The sequence below is a fragment of the Rhinoraja longicauda genome, chromosome 1 (genome assembly GCF_053455715.1).
Source record: "Rhinoraja longicauda isolate Sanriku21f chromosome 1, sRhiLon1.1, whole genome shotgun sequence".
In the NCBI taxonomy this organism is placed as follows: domain Eukaryota; kingdom Metazoa; phylum Chordata; class Chondrichthyes; order Rajiformes; family Arhynchobatidae; genus Rhinoraja; species Rhinoraja longicauda.
The window spans coordinates 101,380,935-101,404,175 of NC_135953.1; the positions used below are offsets into that span (position 1 = coordinate 101,380,935).

The following is a 23,241-nucleotide window of genomic DNA, read 5'->3' on the forward strand; positions in this document are numbered from 1 at the left end:
TTGTCAGCGAGGCAGATGGTTCGCCTTCAAATATTGCAGCCCATCGGTTAATTACAATGGGAGGGTCAAAGAGCAGTGGATTAGGGGAAGCACATTTCTTTTTGCTGCTTGTTTTGTTTTGAGACAGCCAAGAGGAGTTTCTGCTCTCTCCCTTTCTCTCTCCCCCCTCGGTTCATTGCTGGATTCATCACGTTTTTGTAGATGATTTGATTTATTTATTTTTCCCTTCCCCTCTGCCAGGGGCTGTTGCAGAATTCAACCATGAAGATCCCGGAGTCCCCGAGCCAAAGCGACTTGGCCCGATCGCCCAGGACCCCCGAGCCGGCCACAGCAGAAGGGAGCGCCCCGCTGGACATCCCACGCCTGGATCTGACTGGCTTGTTGGAAGAGAAGGAGTTGGGAGGTAATCTGTCAGCGTGCGGCTGCAAGCCACAGGGAAATGCTTCCTCTACAGGGGAGTCTGCAAAATCGCTCGCTCAACTGCTTTCTGGAAGTAGCAGAAACTCCAGCAATGATCCAGGGGGGCGCGGTTTATTTGCATCTTAAACCCCGGGCTGTTGTTCATTTCTCTGTGTCTCGTGAGTTGTCGGAGGGGCTTGCTTTTTTAATTGTGTGGCTAATTGCAAGGTTTGCTTAAAAATAATTGGCTGGAATTATGGAATGTCTTAGCATTCCTGGAGCACAGTAACTTACTGTGTCGGGAGGGACTGCAGATGCCGGTTTACACCGAAGATAGACACAAAATGCTGGAGTAACTCAGCGGATTTGGGCAGCATCTCTGGAGCAAAAGAAAAAGTGACGTTTTGAGTCGAGACCCTTCTTCAGACAAATTTAGTAACTTGCTGGGTTTTTTTTTTAATGAACTATTTTTGAGTGAAAGGTATTATTTTGATTGATGGAGATTTCGGATTTACTAGCCTGTGGAGTTGGATCGGGTTATCAATGCAGTGTGTGCACTCAGGAATTCTGTGCCCGCAGGATGCACTGTACATGTGTTTTATTTCAATGAGCCCCTGAGCTCTGATGGAGTGAAATTTAAGTGATTGTACATAACTAGACGCAGGGCAACCAGAAAAACACAGGACATAAACACGGGTAACAGAGGCAAACAGAGAACTGTACATACACAGACATACCTGCAGACTACAATCTACACATATATGAGCAAATTCACAAAACGCACTAATGCACTGAAAAAGGGTCTCGACCTGAAACGTCACCCATTCCTTCTCTCCCGAGATGCTGCCCGACCTGTTGAGTTACTCCAGCATTTTGTGAATAAATCGATTTGTACCAGCATCTGCAGTTATTTTCTTATAACACTAATGCACTGAATGCACATACAGATAAACACAAAGTGAGCATGCTGGCACACTGAGGTGAAGCTGCATACACTCAATGTGATACATGCAGTCGATCACGCACACAATCAATACAAACTCGCTGGTAAACGCACGCACACAACCACACACACAAAAACACAGCTAAACCAATCCCGCGCTCTCTCCTGCCCTCTTCCTGTCTCCTCTGACCTTGCTCTTTCCCTCCCTCTCTCTCATTATTCCTCTCACTAACCTCTCTCACTGTTCCTCATCCCATCTCACTACCCACTCACTCTCCCCCTTTGCTCACCACCCTCTCCCCCTCTCTCATTACCCTTTCCCCCTCTCTCTATTCACTCTCACTATCCCCACTCACTACTCTCCCACTACCCTCTCCCTCTCTCCTGCTCCTCTTTCACTACTCTCTCCTCCTTTGTTATTGCTTCTCTCTCCCACTCCCTTCACTCTCACTACTCCCTCTGTTCTCTCTCCTCTCCCCTCATCCTCCCCCTCACTCTCGTTCATATCCCTCTATCTAGCTTTTCTCCATCTGTCTATCCACACTTTTTCTTCTCTGCACATCTCTCTTGCCTCCTCTTTCATTCTCGTTCTCTCTCTTTCTTCCCCCTCTCCTCATGTTCTCTCTCTCTCTCTCTCTCTCTCTCTCTCTCTCTCTCTCTCTCTCTCTCTCTCTCTCTCTCTCTCTCTCTCTCTCTCTCTCTCTCTCTCTCTCTCTCTCTCTCTCTCTCGCTTTCACCCCCACTAATCTCATTCTCCACTCCCTCTCCCCTCTTCTCTCGTTCCCCTGCCTCCCTCTCTTGCAGACAAAGCCCACTCTCTAACTCTTTCCCACCTTCCCTCACCCCATTCACACTCCCTCTCTCTCTCCCCATCTCTCTCTCTCTCTCTAAACTCACTTTCCCCCTCTTTCCCCTCTCTGTCTCTCTCTTCCCACCCTCTGCCCTACTCTCTTTCTCTCACCCCATCCATTTCTTCCTCTCTCTCGCCCCTCTTCCCTCCGTCTCTTTCACTCCCCTCACTCCATTCCCTTTCTCCCCTCCCCCTGCTCTGTCTCTCCTTCCCCTCCCCCAACTCTCTCACACTCCCTCTCCCTCTCTCCCAACCTCCATGTGTTGACCCTGGATGAAAGAGGTGTCTTTAGGCCACGGTTTACAAAATGACCAGCAGTGGGTCATGTGCATTCTCCCACGGCAGTGGAACCTTTAGTCCTGAGACGGGTTGTTTCTGTTCCAGAGCCTGACTCGGCGTCGCCGATGTGGAAGAGCGCGGAAGCGGAGTCCGAGGAAGCTCGCTTGTCACCGCAGGCCGGGAGACTGATCCATCAGCTGCTGGAAGAAGACTCTGACCCCATGTTGTCTCCCCGTTTCTACGCCTACAGTCAGAGCCAGCAGTTCCTCAACGACACAGAAGTGCCCCCCTCTCCCCCAAATTCACATTCCTTCATGAGGTGAGTGTGGACGGACGGAGGGAGGAAGGAAGGGATGAAGAAAGACCCGTGGACTATTTTTGACCGGACTTTACTGGCTTTACCTTGCACAAAATGTTATTCCCTTATCATGTATCTGTACACTGTGGATGGCTCAATTGTAATCATGCATTGCCTTTCTGCTGACTGAATGGCAAGCAACAAAAATGCTTTTCACTGTACCTCGGTACACGTGACAATAAACTAAACCAAACTCTGATGGACTTCCCTTATGTCAACCTCTCCGAATCATTGACATTTTTGTTTCTGGACAATATTTGGTAAAGATCTGGCTTTATATAGCACCTAACACGAGAGAACTTGGATCACTTGGTACCCGGAGAGGTGCTTTAGATATGTAGGAAAATAACTGCAGATGCTGGTACAAATCGAAGGTATCACAAAATGCTGGAGTAACTCAGCAGGTCAGGCAGCATCGAGGAGAGAGAGACTGACAGTCTGAAGAAGTGTCTCGACCCGAAACGTCACCCATTCCCTCTCCCTTCTAGATGCTGCCTGACCTGCTGAGTTACTTTATCTGTGGTCATGATAAGAATTTGTGCACAGCAAGCTTTAATAAATGACTGTGTGCTGCTGAGGACCTGGTGATAGACGATAGACAATAGGTGCAGGAATAGGCCATTCGGCCCTTTGAGCCAGCACCACCATTCAATGTGATCATGGCAGATCATTCACAATCAGTACCCCATTCCTGCCTTCTCCCCATACCCCCTGACTCTGCTATCCTTAAGAACTCTATCTAGATATTGTCCAGGACTCCAAGTTGACCTCTCTGTTTAGTTTAGAGATTTGGCATGGAAGCAGACCTTTCGGCCCACCGGGTTCACTCCATCCAATGATCCCCCACCCAAACACTAGGTCTATCCTATAAACTAGGGACAATTTACAGAAACCGATTAACCTACAAGCCCGCACGCCTTTGGAATGTGGAAGGAAACCGGAGCACCCGGAGTAAAACCCAGGCGGTCACAGGGAGAACGCACAAACTCTGTGCAAACAGTACCCAGAGTGAGGATCGAACCCGGGTCTCTGGCGCTGTGATGCAGCAACTCTACCACTGTGCCACTCTAAACTTTATTCTCTGATTACTGACCCTCCTGCCAAAGGGGAAATCTTGTCCTGTTTTTCGAGCCCCTTCCCCGTGACCTTTTCTGCTTCAGAGAGAGCCCTAGCCTCTCCTTGTCCCTTATATAATCTCAACAGACCTACTCCCTTACCCTTGCTTGGAGAGGGAGTAATTGTGCTGACCCAGGGCTGCCTGGGAACTGTTCCTGACCATATGTCACAGATAGACATTCCATTGCACAGCTATTTTTACCAGAGTGTAACAAACAAGCTACCTTACGATGATCAGTGAATGAGCCAAAGACAAGATGTGGAGATATCTGTTTTTAACGTGGCAAATTTTGATGATCTGAAATGCCCTGCACTTGGCAACAGATTCGATAGTAACGCCCAAAAGAGAATTTGATAAATGTTTAAAAAGTCATGAGAAAAGTACAGGACTTGGGCTTCTTTCCACAGTCTTTCATCAGTGAGGGCTATCAGTATAGAAGTTGGGGCGTTATATTAAAGTTGTATAAAACATTGGTGAGGCTGCATTTGGGATATTGTGTTCAGTTTTGATCACTCTGCTGTAGGAAGGATGCTGTTAAATGGAAAGAATGCAGAGTAGTTTTACGAGGATGTTGTTGGGTTATAGGGAGAGGTTGGGAAGATAGGACTCTATTCCTTGGAGCACAGGAGAAAAGGTGAATATGCAGTCTTTTACCCAGGGTAGGGGAATCAAGAACTAGAGGATATGGCTTTAAGGTGAGAGGGAAAAGATTTAATGGGAACCTGAGGGGCAACGTATACACTCAGGGGGTGCTGGGAATATGAAATGAGCTGCCAGAGGAGGTAGTTGAGGCAGATACTATATCAGCATTTAATAGATACATGGACACGGACATGGATAGGAAAGGATTTAAACGAGAAGGGCGATAAAATGCAGGCAAATGGGACTAGCTTAGATGGGGCATCTTGGTCGTCATGGACAAGTTGGGCCGAAGGGCATTTTTCCGTGCTGTCTGACTCTATAAATTGGAACAACATTTTCTGTTTTTAGTTCAATTAAAAAGCTAGCACAGGCATAGAGGGCCAAATGACCTCCTTCATGCCCTCTCAACTCTTAATTGGTGTTCCTAAATATACCTCGGTGCAAAGTTCAGTGATTATTTATTTGGCACAAGTAGTCTCAGGATCCCCTGCTGTTATCAAACTACCGAACAGCCCTATTCATTAGCTAAAGGTGTAGTCACGATCTCCCATCCTGTTTGTTGTGGCCCTTGCACTTTGTTTTCATTTCGACTTTCTCTGTAGCTGTAAAACTGTACTCTGCACTCTGTTTCCTTCTTCTTTGCAAAGCCTGATGACCTCATGTCATTTGACAGGATAGAACGCAAAGCAAGTGCCATTGAGTCAAATACAGAGTGGAAACAGGCTCTGCAACTCAACTTGCCCACACTGACCAAGATGTCCCATCTCCACTAGCTTTTGGCTCATATCCCTCTAAACCTATCCTATCCACGTACCTGTCCAAATGTTTCTTAAACTTTGCGATACTACCTACCTCAACTACCTCCTCTGGCAGCATTTTCCATACAACCACCATCCTTTGTGTACAAAATTACCCCTCAGGTTCCCATTGAATCTTCCCCCCCTCACCTTAAACCTATATCCTCTGGTTCTTGATTCCCCTACTCTGGGCGTCTACCCGATCTATTCCTCTATTTTCTCTGTATGCTGGTACATGTGCAATAATAAACCAATACCAATATTTAAGTTTGTGGCAATAGCCTTTATTTGGTGAATAGTTTAAATGCAAAGAGGCAATGCCGTGCAACTGGATCTCTTGCTGTGTTATTGGTAGGCCTCGGAGCTCATCCCTCGGTTCCTATGACGACGAGCGGGAGGAACTGACCCCAGCGCAGATGACCCGGAGGATCCAGAATATGAAGAAGAAAATCAGGAAGTTTGAACACAGATTCGAGGAAGAGAGGAAATATCGAGTAAGTCTGCCTCACGGCGCCAGAGACCAGGGTTCGATCCTGACCTCGGCTGCCGATTGTGTGGAGTTTGTACGTTATCCCCGTGACCATGTGGGTTTCCTCCGGGTGCTCTGGTTTCCTCTCACGTTGCAAAGATGAATGGTTCAGTGGGTTAATTGGCCTCTGGAAAATTGCCCCATGTATGTAGGGGAGTGGATGAGAAAGTGGGTTAATATAGAACTAGTGTGAACGGGAAATCGATGGTCGGCATGGACCCGGTGGGCCGAAGGGCCCGTTTCCATGCTGTATCTCTAAACTAAGTCCTGTCAAAAGGGTGGCAGAGTAGTGCAGCTGGTAGAACCGCTTCCTCTCAGCACCGGCGACCCAGTTTGATCCTGACCTCGGGTGCGGTCTGTGTGGAGTTTGCACCTGTGACCTCGTGGGTTTCCTCCAGGTGCTCCATTTTCCTCCCCCATCCCAAAGGTGTGCGAGTTTGTAGGTTAATTGGCCTTTGTAAAATTATCCCTAGTGTGAAAGTGGGATAACATAGAACTAGTATGAACGGGTGATCGATGGTCAGTGGGCCGAATGGCTGTTTCCATGCTGTATCTCTAAACAAGTCCTGTCTGAAGTCTGGAGAGAATGTGGAAGCTGTGTTAACTTTAGACCCATGCAGTACAGAACCAGGCTCTTCAGCCCATCGTGTCTATGCCAACCATGGAGTGCCCTCTATACTAATCCTGTTCACCAGCTGTTGGTCTGTCACCTTCCAAGGCTTGCGCTCCTTAGATCCTGTTAAGACAGAAAATACATGTAATCAGTGCACTGTTGACACTAATATAGCATTGCTTCACCTCTTGCCCTATATCTTAGCAAGTGTGGTAACCCTGAGATTGTTTATTGTTTACAAAATGCAGTAGGCATTTATTGTCCATCCCTTGAGAAGGAGGTTGAACCGCTGGTGAAGGTGCTGTTGCTCAGGGAGTTTCAGGATTTAGACTCCGTGATATACAGGAACAACATTATATCTCCATGTCACAACAGTGTGTGACTTGGAGGGCAACCTGTAAAGGGCTGGTGTTCACATGTGTCTGCCGCCCTTATTCGCAACTTTTCTATCCTAGAACTTCACAATTCACAACTCTTTATCCTTTTGGCACACACCTGTTTTGTTTCCATCTCTGGCCATTGTCCAACAATCTGCCTCTGTGGAAAACCCCTTGCCTATGTTCACTTACGCACACCACACTTTGTCCTGCCCTCCTCTCTTCCAGCTTCCTTTCCGCCTCCACTGCAATCAGTCTGAATAAGGGTCCCGACCCGAAACGTCACCTATCCATGTTTTCCAGCAGTGCTGCCCCAACCCACTCAGTTACTCCGGCACTTTGTGTCTTTCTTTGGTAATCCAGCATCTGAAGTTTCTTGTGTCTGAAGAAAGATCCCAACCAAAAATTCCACCTATCCATGTTCTCCAGAGATGCTGCCTGACTCACTGAGTTACTCCAACATTTCGTGTCTTTCTTTGATAAACCAGCATATGCAGTTCCTCGCTTTACTTTGCTTTTTGAGATGATGGAGGTTCACAGGTTTGGAGGTATTAATTATCCTTGGTTAGTTGCTGCAGTGCACTTTATAAATGGTTCACCCTGCAGCCACACTGTAGAGGGAATAATAGGAGAAGAGGTAGGCGGGATTGACCGACAATGGGCTTCTGTGTCAAGCCTTTGAATGAGTAGCATCAGATCCACCAGGTAAAGGCCATGACATCATGCTCCACACTAGCCTTGTAGTTGGCAGAAAGATGTTTGGGATCAGGAGGGAAGGATAAAAGTCTTTTAGGACCGAGATGAGAAAACATTTCTTCACACAGAGAGTGGTGAGTCTGGAATTCTCTGCCACAGAAGGTAGCTGAGGCCAGTTCATTGGCTATATTTAAGAGGGAGTTAGATGTGGCCCTTGTGGCTAAAGGGATCAGGGGGTATGGAGAGAAGGCAGGTACAGGTTACTGAGCTGGATGATCAGCCATGATCATATTGAATGGCGGTGCAGGCTCGAAGGGCCGAATGGCCTACTCCTGCACCTATTTTCTATGTTTCTATGTAAGACAGAAAAGACTGAAAAATACAAAAAATACAAACTCCTTTTGCCTTCCCACATTTGTAGTCGGTCCTCCCGAGCTTTTTCCAGCATTTTCTATTTTTATTTAAAATTTCCAGCACCTGCAATACTCTGTTTTCTTTAGTCCCTGGTGCCTCAACCAAGATCAGCAGGTTCTGTGTGAGATGTCGGGTCTGATGAGCACACAGGGCCTACTGAGCTGAAGCAGAAATCGGAAGATGAGTCTCAAACCGAAACGTCACCTCTCCATGTTCTCCAGAGATGATGCCCGGCCCGCTGAGTTACTCCAGCACTTTGTGTCGTTTCTTACCAAGCCTATCCCCTTGGCTTTGTGTTTTGCTGCCATTTCCCATCCAAACCCAGACTGATGGAGATCTAGCTGACAGTATGGTGATATCTATCTCTCTGATCCTGATGTTTCCACCAATCCCTAAAGCAGGATTGTTTTCTCCATTAACTCCACAGCCCTCGCACAGCGACAAAGCCTCAAACCCCGAAGTACTGAAATGGATGAACGAACTCGCCAAACTCCGCAAGCAGCTGAAAGGTATCGTGGACTTCCAAAACTCTCTCCTTCCACCTCTCTCATTGAGTCGTACAGCGTGGAAACGCCCTTCAGCCCAACTTGCCCACGCTGACCAACACGTCCCATCTACACGAGTTCCACCTGCCTGCATTTGGCCCCTATCCCTCTAGACCTGGCCTGGCCATGTACCTGTCTATATGTTTCTTAGACGTTGTGATAGTACCTGCAAAAGATTGCGATTACACCTCTCTCGTCTTTCCCTCTGGAAATATGTGGAAATAGCAAGGAATACGACTGGTGAGATCGCTCCTGCCTGGGCAAGTACAGACTCAATGGGATGATTGGCCTCCAATCCCTGCTGACTCTATGATGAACATGTAGTATTATTTGAGTTAGTGAGATCCCTCGTTTTCCCTCCGTCCCGCAATCCTGAGCTGCAAAAGAGATAAATCAGCTGATTATTTCTCCCAAGACCAAAGTTGTCCTCATTTCCCCATGTCATTGGTTTAGGTTAATTTAGAGATACAGCGTGGAAACGGGTTCTTCGGGTCACCGAGTCCACGTCAACCATTAATCACTCATTCACATTAGTTCTATGTTAACCCACTTTCACATGCACTCCTTGCACACTGGGGCCAATTAACAGAGGCCAATCAACCTATTAACCCGCACGTCTTTAGGATGTTGGAGGAAACCGGAGAGCCCGGAGGAAACCCACTAGATCACAGGTTCAAACTCCACATAAACAGCAGCTGAGGACAAGATCAACCCCAGCGCTTTGGCAATGTGAGGCAGCAGCTCTACCAGCAGCCCCACTGTGCCACCCGCTGTGAGGTAGCAGCCCCACTGTGCCACACTGTGAGGCAGCAGCGCCACTGTGCCACTCAGTGTCAGGCAGCAGCTCTACCAGCAGCCCCACTGTGCCACACTGTGAGGTAGCAGCCCCACTGTGCCACACCCTGAGGTAGCAGCCCCACTGTGCCACACTGTGAGGTAGCAGCTCTACCAGCAGCTCTACCAGCAGCCCCACTGTGCCACACTGTGAGGTAGGAGCCCCATTGTTCCAGACTGTGAGGTAGCAGGCCCACTGTGCCACACTGTGAGGAAGCAGCTCTACCAGCAGCCCCACTGTGCCACTCGCTGTGAGGCAGCAGCTCTACCAGCTGTGCCCACCGTGCCATCCACTGTGCTCGCTGCTCAGTTTACTTCTTTCTCTTGCATCGTACGTCTGCGGCAGACACGAAGCTGAAGGTGTCCAAAGAAGACATCATCCCCCAGGCGAGACAGCGCAGCAACACCTTGCCCAAGAGCTTTGGGTCACAGCTGGAGAGGGGTCCCGAGAAGGAGCTGGACAAGAAGCCGGAAGCGACGGAGAAAGTGCAGAAGCCCTCGATGGAGACGACGCTCGATACCATCCTTAAAAAGCTGCAGGAGAAGCGGGCCGAGGTGAATCGACCGGAAGATATAAAGGTAACTATTGTGTGGTAACCAGCTCCACTCTGCCCCATTGCCAATAACCTTCATCCCCAGTCTCCGTGTGTCAGGCTGCAGTTCACTGTCTCCCTCCACGGACTTGCCTTGTAAAACAGTCCAAGGAAGGTGCCTTCCTTCGGATAACACATTAAACTTCTCTCTTGGGTGGTCGTAAAACATCCACGGCTCCACATCAATTCAAGAATTCATCCCCCTCACCCTGTCCAATACTTCTCCCTTCACCAACATGTGGCAGTCTACTAGTTAAATAGAATGTAGCACTGCACAGCACAAAAACTGCATCGATTCCCCTCCTCTGGGTAAAACACTGTGTATTTTCCCTATCTATTCCCCTCACTATTTTGTACACCTCTGTAAGGTACATCCTCCTGCACTCTAAGGAATAGAGTCCGAGCCTGCTCAACCTCTCCCAACCAGGCCCTCAAGTCCTGACAACATCCTCGTAGATCTTTTCTGCACCCTTTCCAGATCAAGAACCTCTTTCCTCAAACAAGGTGACTAAAACTGAACGCAATACTCCAAATGTGGCCTCACCAATGTCGTGCACAACTGTAACCTAATCTCCCAACTTCTATACAAGAACATGGAATAGTACAGCACAGGAACAATCCCTTCAGCCCACAATGTCCGTGCTACACATGATGCCATGTGCATAAACATGATGAGATTAAACTAATCTCTGCCTGCATGTGATTCATATTGCTCCATTCCTTGCATATCCATGTGCCTATCCAGAACCTCGCATCTGCCTCCACCATCACACATGGCAGCATTTTCCAGGCACCCACCAAAAAGCTTGTCCCACACATTTCCTTTAAACTTTCTTCCTCGCACCATAAACCTATGCCCTCCAGTCTTTGACATTCCCCCCCCCCCCCAACCGTCCACCCTATCCGTGCCTGTCTTCATTTGGTAAACATCTGTCGGATTTTCCCTCAGCCTCGATGCTCCAGACCCTGTGAGCCAGGCAGCATTCTGGGACACCTCTTCTGCACCTTCTCCAAAGCCTCCACATCCTTCCCGCAGTGATCTACACCTTCATCACTGCCATTCTCCCATATAAACAGCTGGCCAGTGGTTGCAGAGCATTGCTGGTGTGTATTCACCATGGTGTCCGTCTCTCCCTGAACAGGACATGACTCGAGACGAGATAGCTAACGAGAAGGTCGCTCTCCAGAAGGGGCTTCTGTACTACGAGAGCATCCACGGGAGGCCGGTAAGTGTTTTCTACGTGTTCCTGACAGCACAGAAATAGACCATGTGCCCAATTAATCAACTCCCATGCTTATGTTCTCAGCGTTTCCTTCCAGGTCTTTTCTTGCAAGTATTTCCTGACATTGTTAGAGTCATCGAGTCAGACAGCATGGAAACAGGCCCTTCGGCCCAGCTTGCCCATGCCATCCAAGGTGCCCCATCAACACCAGTCCCACTTGCCTATGTTTGGCCCATATCCCTCTAAACCTTTTCTATCCACATACCTGTCCGAATGTCTTTTAAATGTTGCTGTAGTTCCTGCCCCAACTACCTCCTCTGGCAGAGCTCATTCCATATACCCACCACCTACCTACCTGGCTGTGTGAAAAAGTTGACCCTCAGATTCCTATGTGCCTATTTGCTGGAATTCTGAAAGTTGCAAAAGCAGGTCGATTTTAATCTTTTGCAGACAGCCTTTGATTAATTAGGTGATAATGTCACTAGATAGTATTGATTTATTGTTACCACGTGTACCAAAATATAGTGAATAACCTTGTTTGCGTGCTATCTAGTCAAATCATACCATACAAGAATACAGTCAAGGCATACACAAGTACAACAGGTAGTGCAAAGAGAAATATACTAGAATATATTCTCACAGCATTATAGTTTAGTTTACTTTAGAGATACAGTGCGGAAATAGGCCCTTTGGCCTTCCCCTGCCGACTACCGATCTCCGTACACTAGCACTATCCTACACGCCAGGGACAATTCACAATTTTTACCAAAGCCAATTAACCTACAAACCTGTAGATCTTTGGATTGTTGGAGGAAACGGTAGCACCTGGTGAAAACCCACACGGTCACACGGAGAACGTACAAACTCCGTACAAATAGCACCCTTAGTCAGGATCAAACCCGGGTCTCTGGCGTTGTAAGGCAGCAACTCTACCGCTGCACCACCATGCCATCACATTTGCAGAAATAGTGCAGATTAAAAAAGCGCAAGGACCACAATGAGGTAGTTTGGGAAATCGGGAATCCACCCTTAGCTTATGAGAGCACTGTTCAGTAGTCGGATGACAGCTGGGAAGAAGCTGTACCTGAATCCAGTGGAACGTGCTTTCAGGCTTTTGTATTGTCTGCCTTAAAGGAGAGGGGAGAGGAGTGAATGACCAGGGTGTGCGTGGTCCCGCTCTGTCTTGGCTGCTTTCCTGAGTTGGAGTTGATTGGGGGCGGGGAGGCTGGTTTGTGTGATGGATTAGGCAACATGCACAACTCCCTGCAAACCCTTGCTGCCTTGGACAGCCCTGTTGCCAAACCAGGCTGCGAAGCAACCCCCATACATAGGAAGCTTTCTATGCTGCATCCGTAGAGTCCCGGATGTCGAGCCCAGATTTAAGGTGTGGTCCTTGAGGAGTGGCGGTGCTTTTGGAGCAGAAAGCTGACATCCCGACTTATTTGCAGGTGACAAAGGCGGAGAGACAGATAATGATGCCGCTTTACGACCGATACCGTCTGGTGAAGCAGATCCTGTCGCGGGCAAGCACCATCCCTGTGATTGTAAGTAAAGTGCGTGTGTGTAGCAGGACTTGGCATGGTTGGCGGGTACGGAGATTGGTCCTGGACCAAGGTCTAATCTTGAGGCGAAGGCCCCCGGCATCTTGCTGGGCGAGGGGAAGGGACGGCAGGTGTTGTGCCTGGCCTCAGGAGTTGACTACTGTGGAGTCCTTGTCCATGCCAATGAGTCAAGGAGAGACACAAAATGCTGGAGTAACTCAGCGGGTGAGGCAGCATCTCTGAAGAAAAGGTCATCCTGAGGTCTTCTGTTGCTGGCCCTGATTTGTTCTGGCCTTTTCTCGCCTCCAGTTTTGACCCCCACCTCCACCTCTATCTTTCAGTCTGAAGAAGGGTTCCGATCTGAAATGTCACCTATCCCTTTTCTCCAGAGATGCTGCCTGACCCGCTGAGTTACTTCAGCATTTTGTCTATCTTCGGTACAAATCAGCATCTGCAATTCCTTCCTACACACTGTGTTTAGGAACCTGTTTGTGTTTTTAAAAAAAATTTAAACTGCAACTACGAAATAAACTCAGACTGTAGCTTGATGATCTAACAAGTTTTAGCAAAAAAACAATTAGTTTTGACGCAGTCGCTGTGTTTTGTAACGTACTATGAGGCAGATGTTTTTATTTAGACTTTAGAGATACAGTGCAGAAACAGCCCTTCGCCCATCGAGTCCACACTGACCAGCAGCCAGCCACCCTGTGTACTAGCATTATCCTACACACAAGGGACAATTAACTTTTTTTTTTACCAAAGTCAATTAACCTGCAAACCTGTACGTCTTTGGAGCACCGGAGAAATCCCACTAGGTCACAGGGAGAACGTATAAATTCCTTACAAAGACAGCACCCGTCGTCAGGATTGAACTCGGGTCACTGTCGCTGTAAGGCAGCTGTAAGGCAGCAACTTTATTGCTGCACCATCGCCCTGCCTCGCACTGCTGGTTCTGCAACTCTGAAACAAAACAGAAAATGCTGGCAAAATACACAGGATGCCGGGCAGCTTCTGTGGAGAGAAAAACAGGTCGATAAACTTGCAGCAGAACTGGATGATGTTGAATAGTTTAAAACCAATACACAGCCTACATACAACTGTGGTACTGCTGTTTCCCTGCACTCTTTCCCAGACCTATTCATGTTGCTTCACTCTGCGGTTATCCCCAGTGCCCTACACCATTGTCTCTTCTGCCATTTAAGGGACAACATTGGCCTTTATTGCCAACGTTAAACACGTGTGAAAGTATCGTACTCTCTCTGGGCACGTTCAGATGCCAAGTGAATTGAATGTGTAGAGGCAGACAATCTCAAACATGTGTCGTGTTTACTTTAGTTTAGAGATACAGCCCGGAAATAGGCCCTTGGATCCAAGGAGTCTGTGCTGACCAGTGATCCCCGTACACTGACATTATCCTACACACCAGGAACAATTTACAATTATTACCAAAGCCACTTAACCTACAAACCTGTATGTCTTTGGAGTGTGGGAGGAAACCGGAGCACGCAGTCACAGGGAGAACGTACAAACTTTGTACAGACAGCACTCGTAGTCAGGATTGAACCCAGATCTCTGGTGCTGTGAGGCAACAACTCTATTGCTGAGCCACTGTGCTGCCCTATGTGGCTAAAGATAAATTTCCCTCCCACCCTTCCGTAGTGTCCCTGGTGTTTGCTTTAGTTCTTTCCATATTACCTTGTTTCTTTATGATATAGAAGGGAACCACTTGGCCCATCGAGCTTATACTGGCTCACAATCCCATTGCCCTACTAACTTTTCCTGTAGTTTATTCTGTCCACATTCTCATCAACTTTGTGTAACTCTCTCCTGGTCTTGCCACTCACCTTCACACTAGTTGCCAATTCATCTGCCAACCCCACACAGCTTCGGGTTGCGGTAGGAAACTGGAGCACCCGGAGGAGACCCACAGCATCGCATGGAGAATGTGCAAACTCCACGCGGGCAGCACCCGGGGTCAGGATTAAACCCGGGTCAGTCACCGGAGCTGTGGGACAACAGCTGCGTCACTATTCACTCCTTCATCCTCCGTCTGCGCCCGTTTCCTCTCGACCACAAGGCAGTCCCGGTGAGGCCTCACGGGTAGAAGCTTCCTGTCTCTCCCGCACTTACACCGTGCATTCAGCCGGTCGCCCTGTGATAAGCAAGCTGCAGTGGAGGACGGGGCACTAGGGGGTCTGGTGTTGGCCTGAACAAATATAACCTGCCTGTTAACACCCACCACAGGGTTCCCCTTCGAGCAAGCGGCGAAGCCCTTTGCTGCAGCCAATAATCGAGGGCGAAACAGCTTCTTTCTTCGACGATTTGAAGGTGAAGGTGAAACCCTCCCTCCCAACCCGCCCCGGATTGCTGACTAATCACTGATCTCTGTAGTTGCAATCCTGTTGATTTCCTTGATTGTTACCACGCTGAATGATTGTGTTTCCTGCCTGCCAGTAAATCCCGAGAATCATTAATAGCAACAAGCAGGCTCTAACCTGATCTGATTTTGTGATGGCTTCTTAATGGCACCCTAATCAAAGTGCAGGCATGAAATCATGTTGATTTGGCGTTTCCGTAAAGGATGGTTTCAACTAAAATTAGACGGAAAAGTTTGTTTGCTCCAACAAGCTCCCATTCCCTCACCATCCTTATGCCTAGAAACTTATCTCTGGTAGTCATGTTAAACACATGTTATTATTGCAGTATATTCTGCTTGAGAAATTGTTTCCATTGAAGCATATTTGGCTCGAGGACTGCCACTAAATTTCTAGGCATTTATGTTTTCAGAATAATTGGCACGATTCATAATACTAGCCTATGTCAAGCTATTATCGCTGGCATATGTCTAAACCTTTGATTCTTTCAATCAATATCAATACTTGCTCACGGACAGTGACCTGGCTACAAGAGAGTTAGTGCTGTTGGCCAAAAGGCCAGCTGGAGACTAATCCTAAGGCGAGATAATCCAGGCACTGCAGGAGAAAAAGACGAATAGGAAATTTCAATGCACCAGTGACATACATTTCATGAAATGGAGCATCAATGATTCTCATGTTTGGCCATGCACACAAGGAGTCTCACTATCTTAGAGTCATACACCATGGAAACAGGCACATTGGCACACTGGATCTGCGCCAATCACCCTTTCACACAAGTTCCATGGGCTATCCCATTTTCACATCCACACGTTAGCGGCAATTTACAGAAGTCAGTTAACCTACTAAAATGCATGCCTTTGGGATGCGGGTGGAAGCCTGAGCACCCGGAGAAAACCCCCACACAGTCACAGGGACAATGTGCAAACTCCACACAGACAGCAGCCCAGGTCAGGATTGAACCCGGGTCTCTGGCACTGTGAGGGAGCAGCTGGACCAACTGCACCACTGTGCCGCCATTCTCTAGCGCACCACTGAACAGATTTCAAAAGATTTTTCATTTCATGGCACAAAAAAATAAATGTTTCTTACTTGGAAAATAATAATTCAACGTATTGATTAAACATCAGAGTCTTTCGAGAACAAATGGAGAAACCGTACGTCATTAAACCTAGGCATCGCATTTCCAGTCACCCACCACTCTGTGTAAAAAAACCTCACCCCACACATCTCCTTTAAACTTGCCTCCTCTGACTTGACCTATGCCCTCTAGTCCTTGATATTTGCACCCTGGGGAAAAAAAGGTCCTGAGGATCCACCCTATCTATGGCTATATTTGTGCTGCCAGTATTTATCCTTCTTCCCAGTCAGAAGATGCTTCCACTCACGAGTCATGGTTCAATGGTGCTTTATTATCACATGTCTCGGTGCGCCTGAAGTTCCAAGTGATATGAGCCCATTCAAAGTCATAACATCTATCAACATTTTTATCTAACCAACAGGAAATATTTATGGGATAATCACTATTAAGCCTTGAACTCTAAGCAGACAGTGCAGAGAGCCATGGACTCCAGTTAGGTAGATAGGAAATGGTCTTGGCATTGTGTTCAACATTGTCATTGTAGGCCGAAGGGCCTGTTCTTGTGCTAAACTGTTGTATGCACTGTTCTACGTTGAACCTTAGAAGAACATGACCCAAGTCCCAATGTCAAACAAGGTGATGCAGACCCATAGAAATCCCACTTAATCCACCATCAACTCTATAGTAGGGATCTGAACCATGTTTGCTTTGATGGAAATTTGGGGCACGATTATCGCCCGGCTTCTGGCCGATTTTACCATGTAGAGGTTACAAATGAAATGCAGTGGAGAAGTCTGTAGCATCTGACAATTCGACCAATGTGCACACAGGTACGTGTAAAGTGGCCTTGTTTTCATCTGATTTTTGTCGCTTTGTAAGAACTGAACTGATTGTTAATTTTTGATTTTGCGGCATTATTCCAACCGTGATATTGGAGATTATTCATATTCCAAGAGCCTAATCAGTTAGTAATTTTGGGGGGGGTGGATGTCATTAATGTTTGAGTCACCTGTGCACGAGTGTTGGTCGCATGACGCTGCGCATGCAGTGATAACACCTGCATGGTATGCAGTTGGCCAGTGATCGTTTGCCGTGGTTATCGACAGTCTGCAAAGCTGATCTGCGGGCATCACAACGACTATCTGCTCCAGCCCCATGTTAGTTCTTAACGTTAGTGAGGCCGCACGTGGAGCACTGTTAAAAGACACAAAGCGCTGGAGTAACTCCACGGGTCAGACTGCATCTAGTTCATAAATTCTAGGAACAGAATTAGGCCATTCGGCCCATCAAATCTACTCCGCCGTTCACTCATGGCTGATGTATCTTTCTCTCTCAACTCCATTCTCCTGCCTTTTCTCCATAACCCCTGATACCCGTACTAATCTCACTGGAGAACGTGGATAGATGATGTTGCGGGGCAGAATCCCAAGCCCACGCGCCACCCCCCCCCCCCCCCCATCGCCTGTGTTCACCTGTTACCTGACACGCTTTGTCCTGCCCCTCTTCCAGATACTGGTTTACAAAATATTTTTAGATTGATTTTCGGACCTCAACCCAAAACTCGCAACTAGGTGCGAGTCCGTGTGCGACACAGGGGAGACGGAAGGAAGGAAGGAGGGGTGGGGGGGTTAAGGAGGGAAGTTAACTAAAATTGGAAAATTCATTGTTCACACCAGTGGGTTGTAAGCCACCCAAGCGGAATATGAGGTGCTCTTCCTCCAATTTGTGGTGGCCTCACTCTGGCAATGGAGGAGGACAGGACAGACAGGTCCGAATGGGGAATTGAAATGGTTAACGACTGGGAGATCCTGTAGGCCTTAGTGTTCGCAAGTTGGGCCGAGCACAAGTGTTCGGCCAAACGGCCGCCGAGTCTACCCTTGGACAATGCTTGAACAAAATGCAACCAAGTTAAACACTGAGCATTACAGTGGGTGCTGCCACTCAAGGCATGCCCCATGGCAAGGTTGTCAATGTGTACTTTGTTGCTTTTGGTCTGATGGAGCCAAGACGTAAAGAAATGTCCTTACATTGCGAGTGTTTGGAATACTCTGCCTCAAAGAATATTGGATGTTTGGAGACGGGTAGATTGAACGCTTTTGAACGCTGAACAAATCGGAGGAATGTGGGAACCCAGTGGGAAAGTGGATCTGCACAAGAATGAATAGCCGTGTTGTTGAGGTTTGAGGGGTTGATTGACGTACTCCTGCTCATCTCAGGCAAGAGCAACATTGCAACCTCACCGATCCTGCCAGTCATCCCACTTAGCATTAACTCCCTTCCCCTGGTGTTTATTTTTTGTTGTATTCTTCTGCGTCATGGGGTTTCTCTTTGCCTCTGAAAGCTGCCACTGTCCTGGGTCATGGAAGACCTTTGTCATGGCGCCAGGCCCTTCAGACCAACTCGCCTATTCCAAGATTCTCCATCTGAGTAGTTCTATTTGCCCGCATGTTGGCCATATCCTCTAAACCTTTCCGATCCATGTAGCTGTCCAACTGTCTTTTAAACATTGTTATTGTACCTGCCTCAATTACCTCCTCTGACAGTGCGTTCCCTATACCCACCACTTGCTGAGTGAAAACGTTGCCCCTCTGGTTCATATTATATATTTCCCTTCTCGCCATAATCCTATGTCGACTGGTTCTTGATTCCCCTACCCTGGATAAATAAATCTGTGCATTCACCTTATCAATTCCCCTCATGATATTATACACCTCCATAAGATCACACCTTAGCCTCCTGCACTCCAAGGAATAAAGGCCCAGATTGCCCAACTCTCCCTGTTGCTTAAGCCCTCGAGTCCCGGCAACATCCTCGTAAATCTCTGCACTTTTTACGACATCTTTCCTATACCAGGGAGACCAAAACTGAACACAGCCCTCTAGCAACAGTACTGTGTACTGTCACCAATGTCGTACAACTGTAACATAACATCCCAACTTCTATGCTCAATACCCTGACATATAAAGGCCAATGTACTGAAAGTGTTCTTGACCACTCTAGCACGGATAGGTATGTGTGATTTTGATGTTTTAGCCATTACAGAAACCTAGCTAGGAGAGGGACAGGACTGGCAGCTTAATATTCCAGGGCGTCACAGGTAGATAGGATGGTATGGTATGTGCAATTATCCACCCACCTTCTCTGCATTCACTTGGGTGCAGGTTCTGCCTTTGGTCTCGGTCCCTTGAGCCCAGCTGGCACTCACTGCCCAGGAGCGTTGGTGACGTACAGCAGTGAAGGTCTGTAGGGGAGCTCGCGGTTTTGCTGAGGAGACCGGCGGGTGATTACAGAGGCCATGCCCCGCGGACCCCGGTGGGGCGGGCTTCCTTGCTGTGCTAACCTTGCGGCGATGTGCTTCTGCCGTTCAGGAGGAGGAAGACGGCACCGAAGGCGACGGCAACCCCAAAATGGACTTCACGGTGACGGCAAAGCCGGGCTTCACCATCCGCAGCTTCCTGGACCAGCTGGACGACAGCACGGATGGCGTCACGTCACCGGTGGATGAGAAGACACCGGCCCGATGCAGCCTCGACCTACGGCTCTCAAACCTGCACTCTGCCTCCATGTGAGTACAACAATGTGGATCTACAAGGAGACCATACAAGGTCAAGTATGACCTACAAGGAGAGGTTGGATCCTTTTCTCTGGAACGCCAGAGGCTGAGGGGAGACCCGATAACGTAAATAAAGTTATGGGGTAGATAGTCAGAACCTTTTTCCCCACGGTGGAAATGTCAAATACTGGGAGGCATAGCTTTGGGGCAAGTACAGAGGTTGGGAGTATAGAAGTTGGGAGGTCATGTTGGGAGGTCAAATGTGGCCAGGCCACATTTAGAATATTGTGTTCAGTTTTCGTCACCATGTTATAGGAAAGATGGTGTCAAGCTGGAAAGGATTCAGAGAAGATTTACCAGGATGTTGCCAGGACTCGAGGTCCTGAGCTATAGGGAGAGGTTGAGCAGGCCGGGGCTTTATTCCATGGAGCGCAGGAGGATGAGGGGTGATCTTATAGAGATGTACAAAATCATGAGAGGAATAGATCGAGTAAACGCACGGAGTCTTTTACCCAGAGCCGGGGAATTGAGAACCAGAGGATATAGGTTTAAGGTGAGGGGGGGGGGGTGGAATGTAATGGGAACCTGGGGATAACCTTTTCGTACAAAGGGTGCTGGATGTATGGAATGAGCTGCCAGATGAGGTAGTTGAGGCTTGTACGGTCGCAATGTTTAAGAAATATTTAGACAGGTACCTGGATAAGCTAGGTTTAGAGGGATATGGGCCAAATGCAGGCAGGTGGGACTAATGCAGATGTGGCATGCTGGTCGGCTTGGGCAAGTTGGGCCAAAGGGCCTGTTTCCACATTGTATCACTCTATGTGTGAGGGACAAAGTTTAGAGGAGATGTGCCTACCCATGTTCCGATCTAAAAGTCTCTTAATCGCCACAATCGTATCTGCTTCTACCACTAACTACCCTTGGCAGCACATTCCAGGCAACCACTGCCCTCTACAAGCTTTTACACAAGTGGGGGGCTGGTGGAGGCAAATATGGTAGTGTCATTTAAGAGGCTTTTAGATAGGCACATGTATATGCAGATAGTGGTGGTGGGGGGGGGGGGTATACAGACCACGTGCAGGCAGAGGAGTCATAGAGTCATACAGCATGGAAACAGGCTTTTCGGCCCAAACTGCCCACACTGACCAAAATGCCCCATCTGCACTAATCCCACACGCACACATTTGGCCCATAGCCCTCTAACACTACCCTATCCATATACCTGTCCAAATGTTTTTTAAATGTAATGATGGTACCTGCCTCCACTACTTCTTCCGGCAGTTTGTTCCATATACCACCCTTTCTGTTAATGCTGGAAGAGATCCCTAATTAAACAAGAAAGAGAAAACATGGAGCATCTTTCCGGGAGAACTTACATTGGTAAAGCTTTCCGAGGTATTCTATGAAATGTTTCAAAAACTCCATTGAATGATCGCAAACTAAGCCCCGTCAATGGAAAATCGGTGGCTTTTCGATCATCAAGCTCTCCATTCCAGCTGCCATTTCATGTCAAATCCATCCTTATCTTACGCTGAGATAGCACTGACTGTGGGCTTTGGTTGCACTCTGAGTCAAGCACATGACTCAAGCTTCCACAGCTGTTCTCTCCATGAACTCTCTGTAACTTTGTTTACCCCAAGTCAAAGAGCCCTCCAGAGATTTGAGCACAAAACTCTCAGCTGAATTTCCAAAGTGTCTCCCTGTTGTAAAGTTGCAGCTCTTTCAACGCAATGCGGTGCTTCTGGACTGACATTTCAACCTGTTGTTTGCAGGCCTGAACTCCTGGAGCAGTTGCAAGAGGCGAGAGCTGACAAAAAGCGGCTTCGCAAAACCCTGAGAGACTTCGAGGACACTTTCTTTCAGGAAAACGGAAGGTTGGCTAACTTTTCAATCGAACCTTTTAGGCGAATGATATTTACTGGAGAGCAGTCGACGGTTAAATCATAGAACATAGCACAGGAAGGCCCCTTCAGCCCACGATGTTTGTGCCGAACATGATGCCAAGTTTCATCTGCCTGTTCATGATTCACTTCCATGTGCCTAACCAAAAGCCTCTTGGACACCACTATTGTACCTGCCTTCACCACCACCCCTGGCAAGGCGTTCCAGGACCCCACCCACTCACTGTGCAAAATACTTGCCCTGCACATCTCCATTAAACTTTCCCCTCTCACCTTCCCCTTACAGATATGCCCTCTTGTTTTGAACATTTCCACCCTGGGGAAAAAGGTTCTGACCATCCTATCTATGCCTCTCCTAATTTTATATACTTCTCTCAAGTCTCCTTCAACCTCTGACGTTCCAGAGAAAACAATCTGAGACTTTCTACTCTCTCCCTGTGGCTGAAACCCTCTAATCCAGTCAGCATTCTGGTAAACTTCTAAACAAAGCAACCTTTTAGTTTCGTTTATTATTGTCACACGGTTCAATGAAAAGCTTTTGTTGCTTCTGTCCAGTCAAAGAAAAGATAATACATGATTGCAATCAAGCCACTCACAGCATACAGATAAAGGTTAAATGGTGCAAAGTTTATTGTAAGATAAGTCCGCTTAAAGATGGTTCAAATCCTTTTTCTCGGATCAGACCACAGACTAAATGTTCAGATCAACAAGGTGCTGGAATTTTAGGCGCCAATCATTTCTGTGTTTCAGAAATAGATTAACACCAAAACAATGTGGATGAATTTCTGTTCGTTGAACAGAATGCTTAATGAATACGTGGGAGTTCTCCAGATTTGGTGCCACAGAAACAATAAATGTATTAGGTCTCTGGGGCATCTTAGATGGTGTCAGATGCAAATATAGCATGCAATGGCAGGGATGTATGAGATCACCCAGTATTGCACTTGCCTGATGAACTCCAACCCACCTCAGTGCTGCTGGTGTGAGTTTGTTTTGATTGAATTAGTTGCAGGTGGCGCAGCGGTAGAGTTGCTGCCTTACAGCGCCAGAGACCTGGGTTGCATCTTGACTATGGGTGCTGTCTGTACGGAGTTTGCACATTCTCCCTGTGACCACGTGGGTTTTCACCGGGTGCTCCAGTTTCCTCCCACATTCCAAAGACGTGCAGATTTGTAGGTTAATTGCCTTCTGTAAATTATCCCTAGTGTGGGATAGAATCAGTGTACGGGTGATTGCTGGTTGGCGGGACTCGATGGGCCGTAGGGCCTGTTTCCACGCTGTATCTCTTTAAAAGAAAATCATTTTTTGTGTTGAGACTGGAGAGGTTGGGTGTGATTTCCCTGGAGTAGGTTGAGGGGGAACATGATTAAGGAATATAAAATTATGAGTGGTACAGGGAAGATAGACTGCAGGAACATTTCCCTATCAAAACTAGTTAAAACTAGAAGATATAGATTCAGAATTAAGAAATTTAGGGACAATCTGAAGGGGACTTTTTTAGCAGTGAGTGGTCTGTGGAATGCACTGCCTGAGAATGGTGGAAGCAGAGACACCCACACCATCTAGGAAATGGCTAGACCC

The 23,241-nt window shown here is 47.7% G+C and overlaps 1 protein-coding gene across 6 annotated transcripts in view; it reads left to right on the plus strand.

Annotated features, from left to right (window-relative positions):
* Nucleotides 1–23,241, plus strand: part of fam13a (family with sequence similarity 13 member A) — a 239,821-nt gene that overhangs the window by 208,702 nt on the left and 7,878 nt on the right. For 4 of the 6 annotated variants that reach the window (XM_078403356.1, XM_078403384.1, XM_078403375.1 and 1 more), the window contains 9 exons: nt 241–403; nt 2,577–2,790; nt 5,741–5,879; nt 8,442–8,523; nt 9,740–9,972; nt 11,129–11,212; nt 12,658–12,753; nt 19,575–19,771; nt 21,532–21,633. In XM_078403356.1, coding sequence (XP_078259482.1) covers nt 241–403; nt 2,577–2,790; nt 5,741–5,879; nt 8,442–8,523; nt 9,740–9,972; nt 11,129–11,212; nt 12,658–12,753; nt 19,575–19,771; nt 21,532–21,633 — 1,310 coding nt within the window. The remainder of the gene's footprint in view (nt 1–240; nt 404–2,576; nt 2,791–5,740; nt 5,880–8,441; nt 8,524–9,739; nt 9,973–11,128; nt 11,213–12,657; nt 12,754–19,574; nt 19,772–21,531; nt 21,634–23,241) is intronic. The other 2 variants (XM_078403365.1, XM_078403392.1) reach the window with 1 other exon arrangement.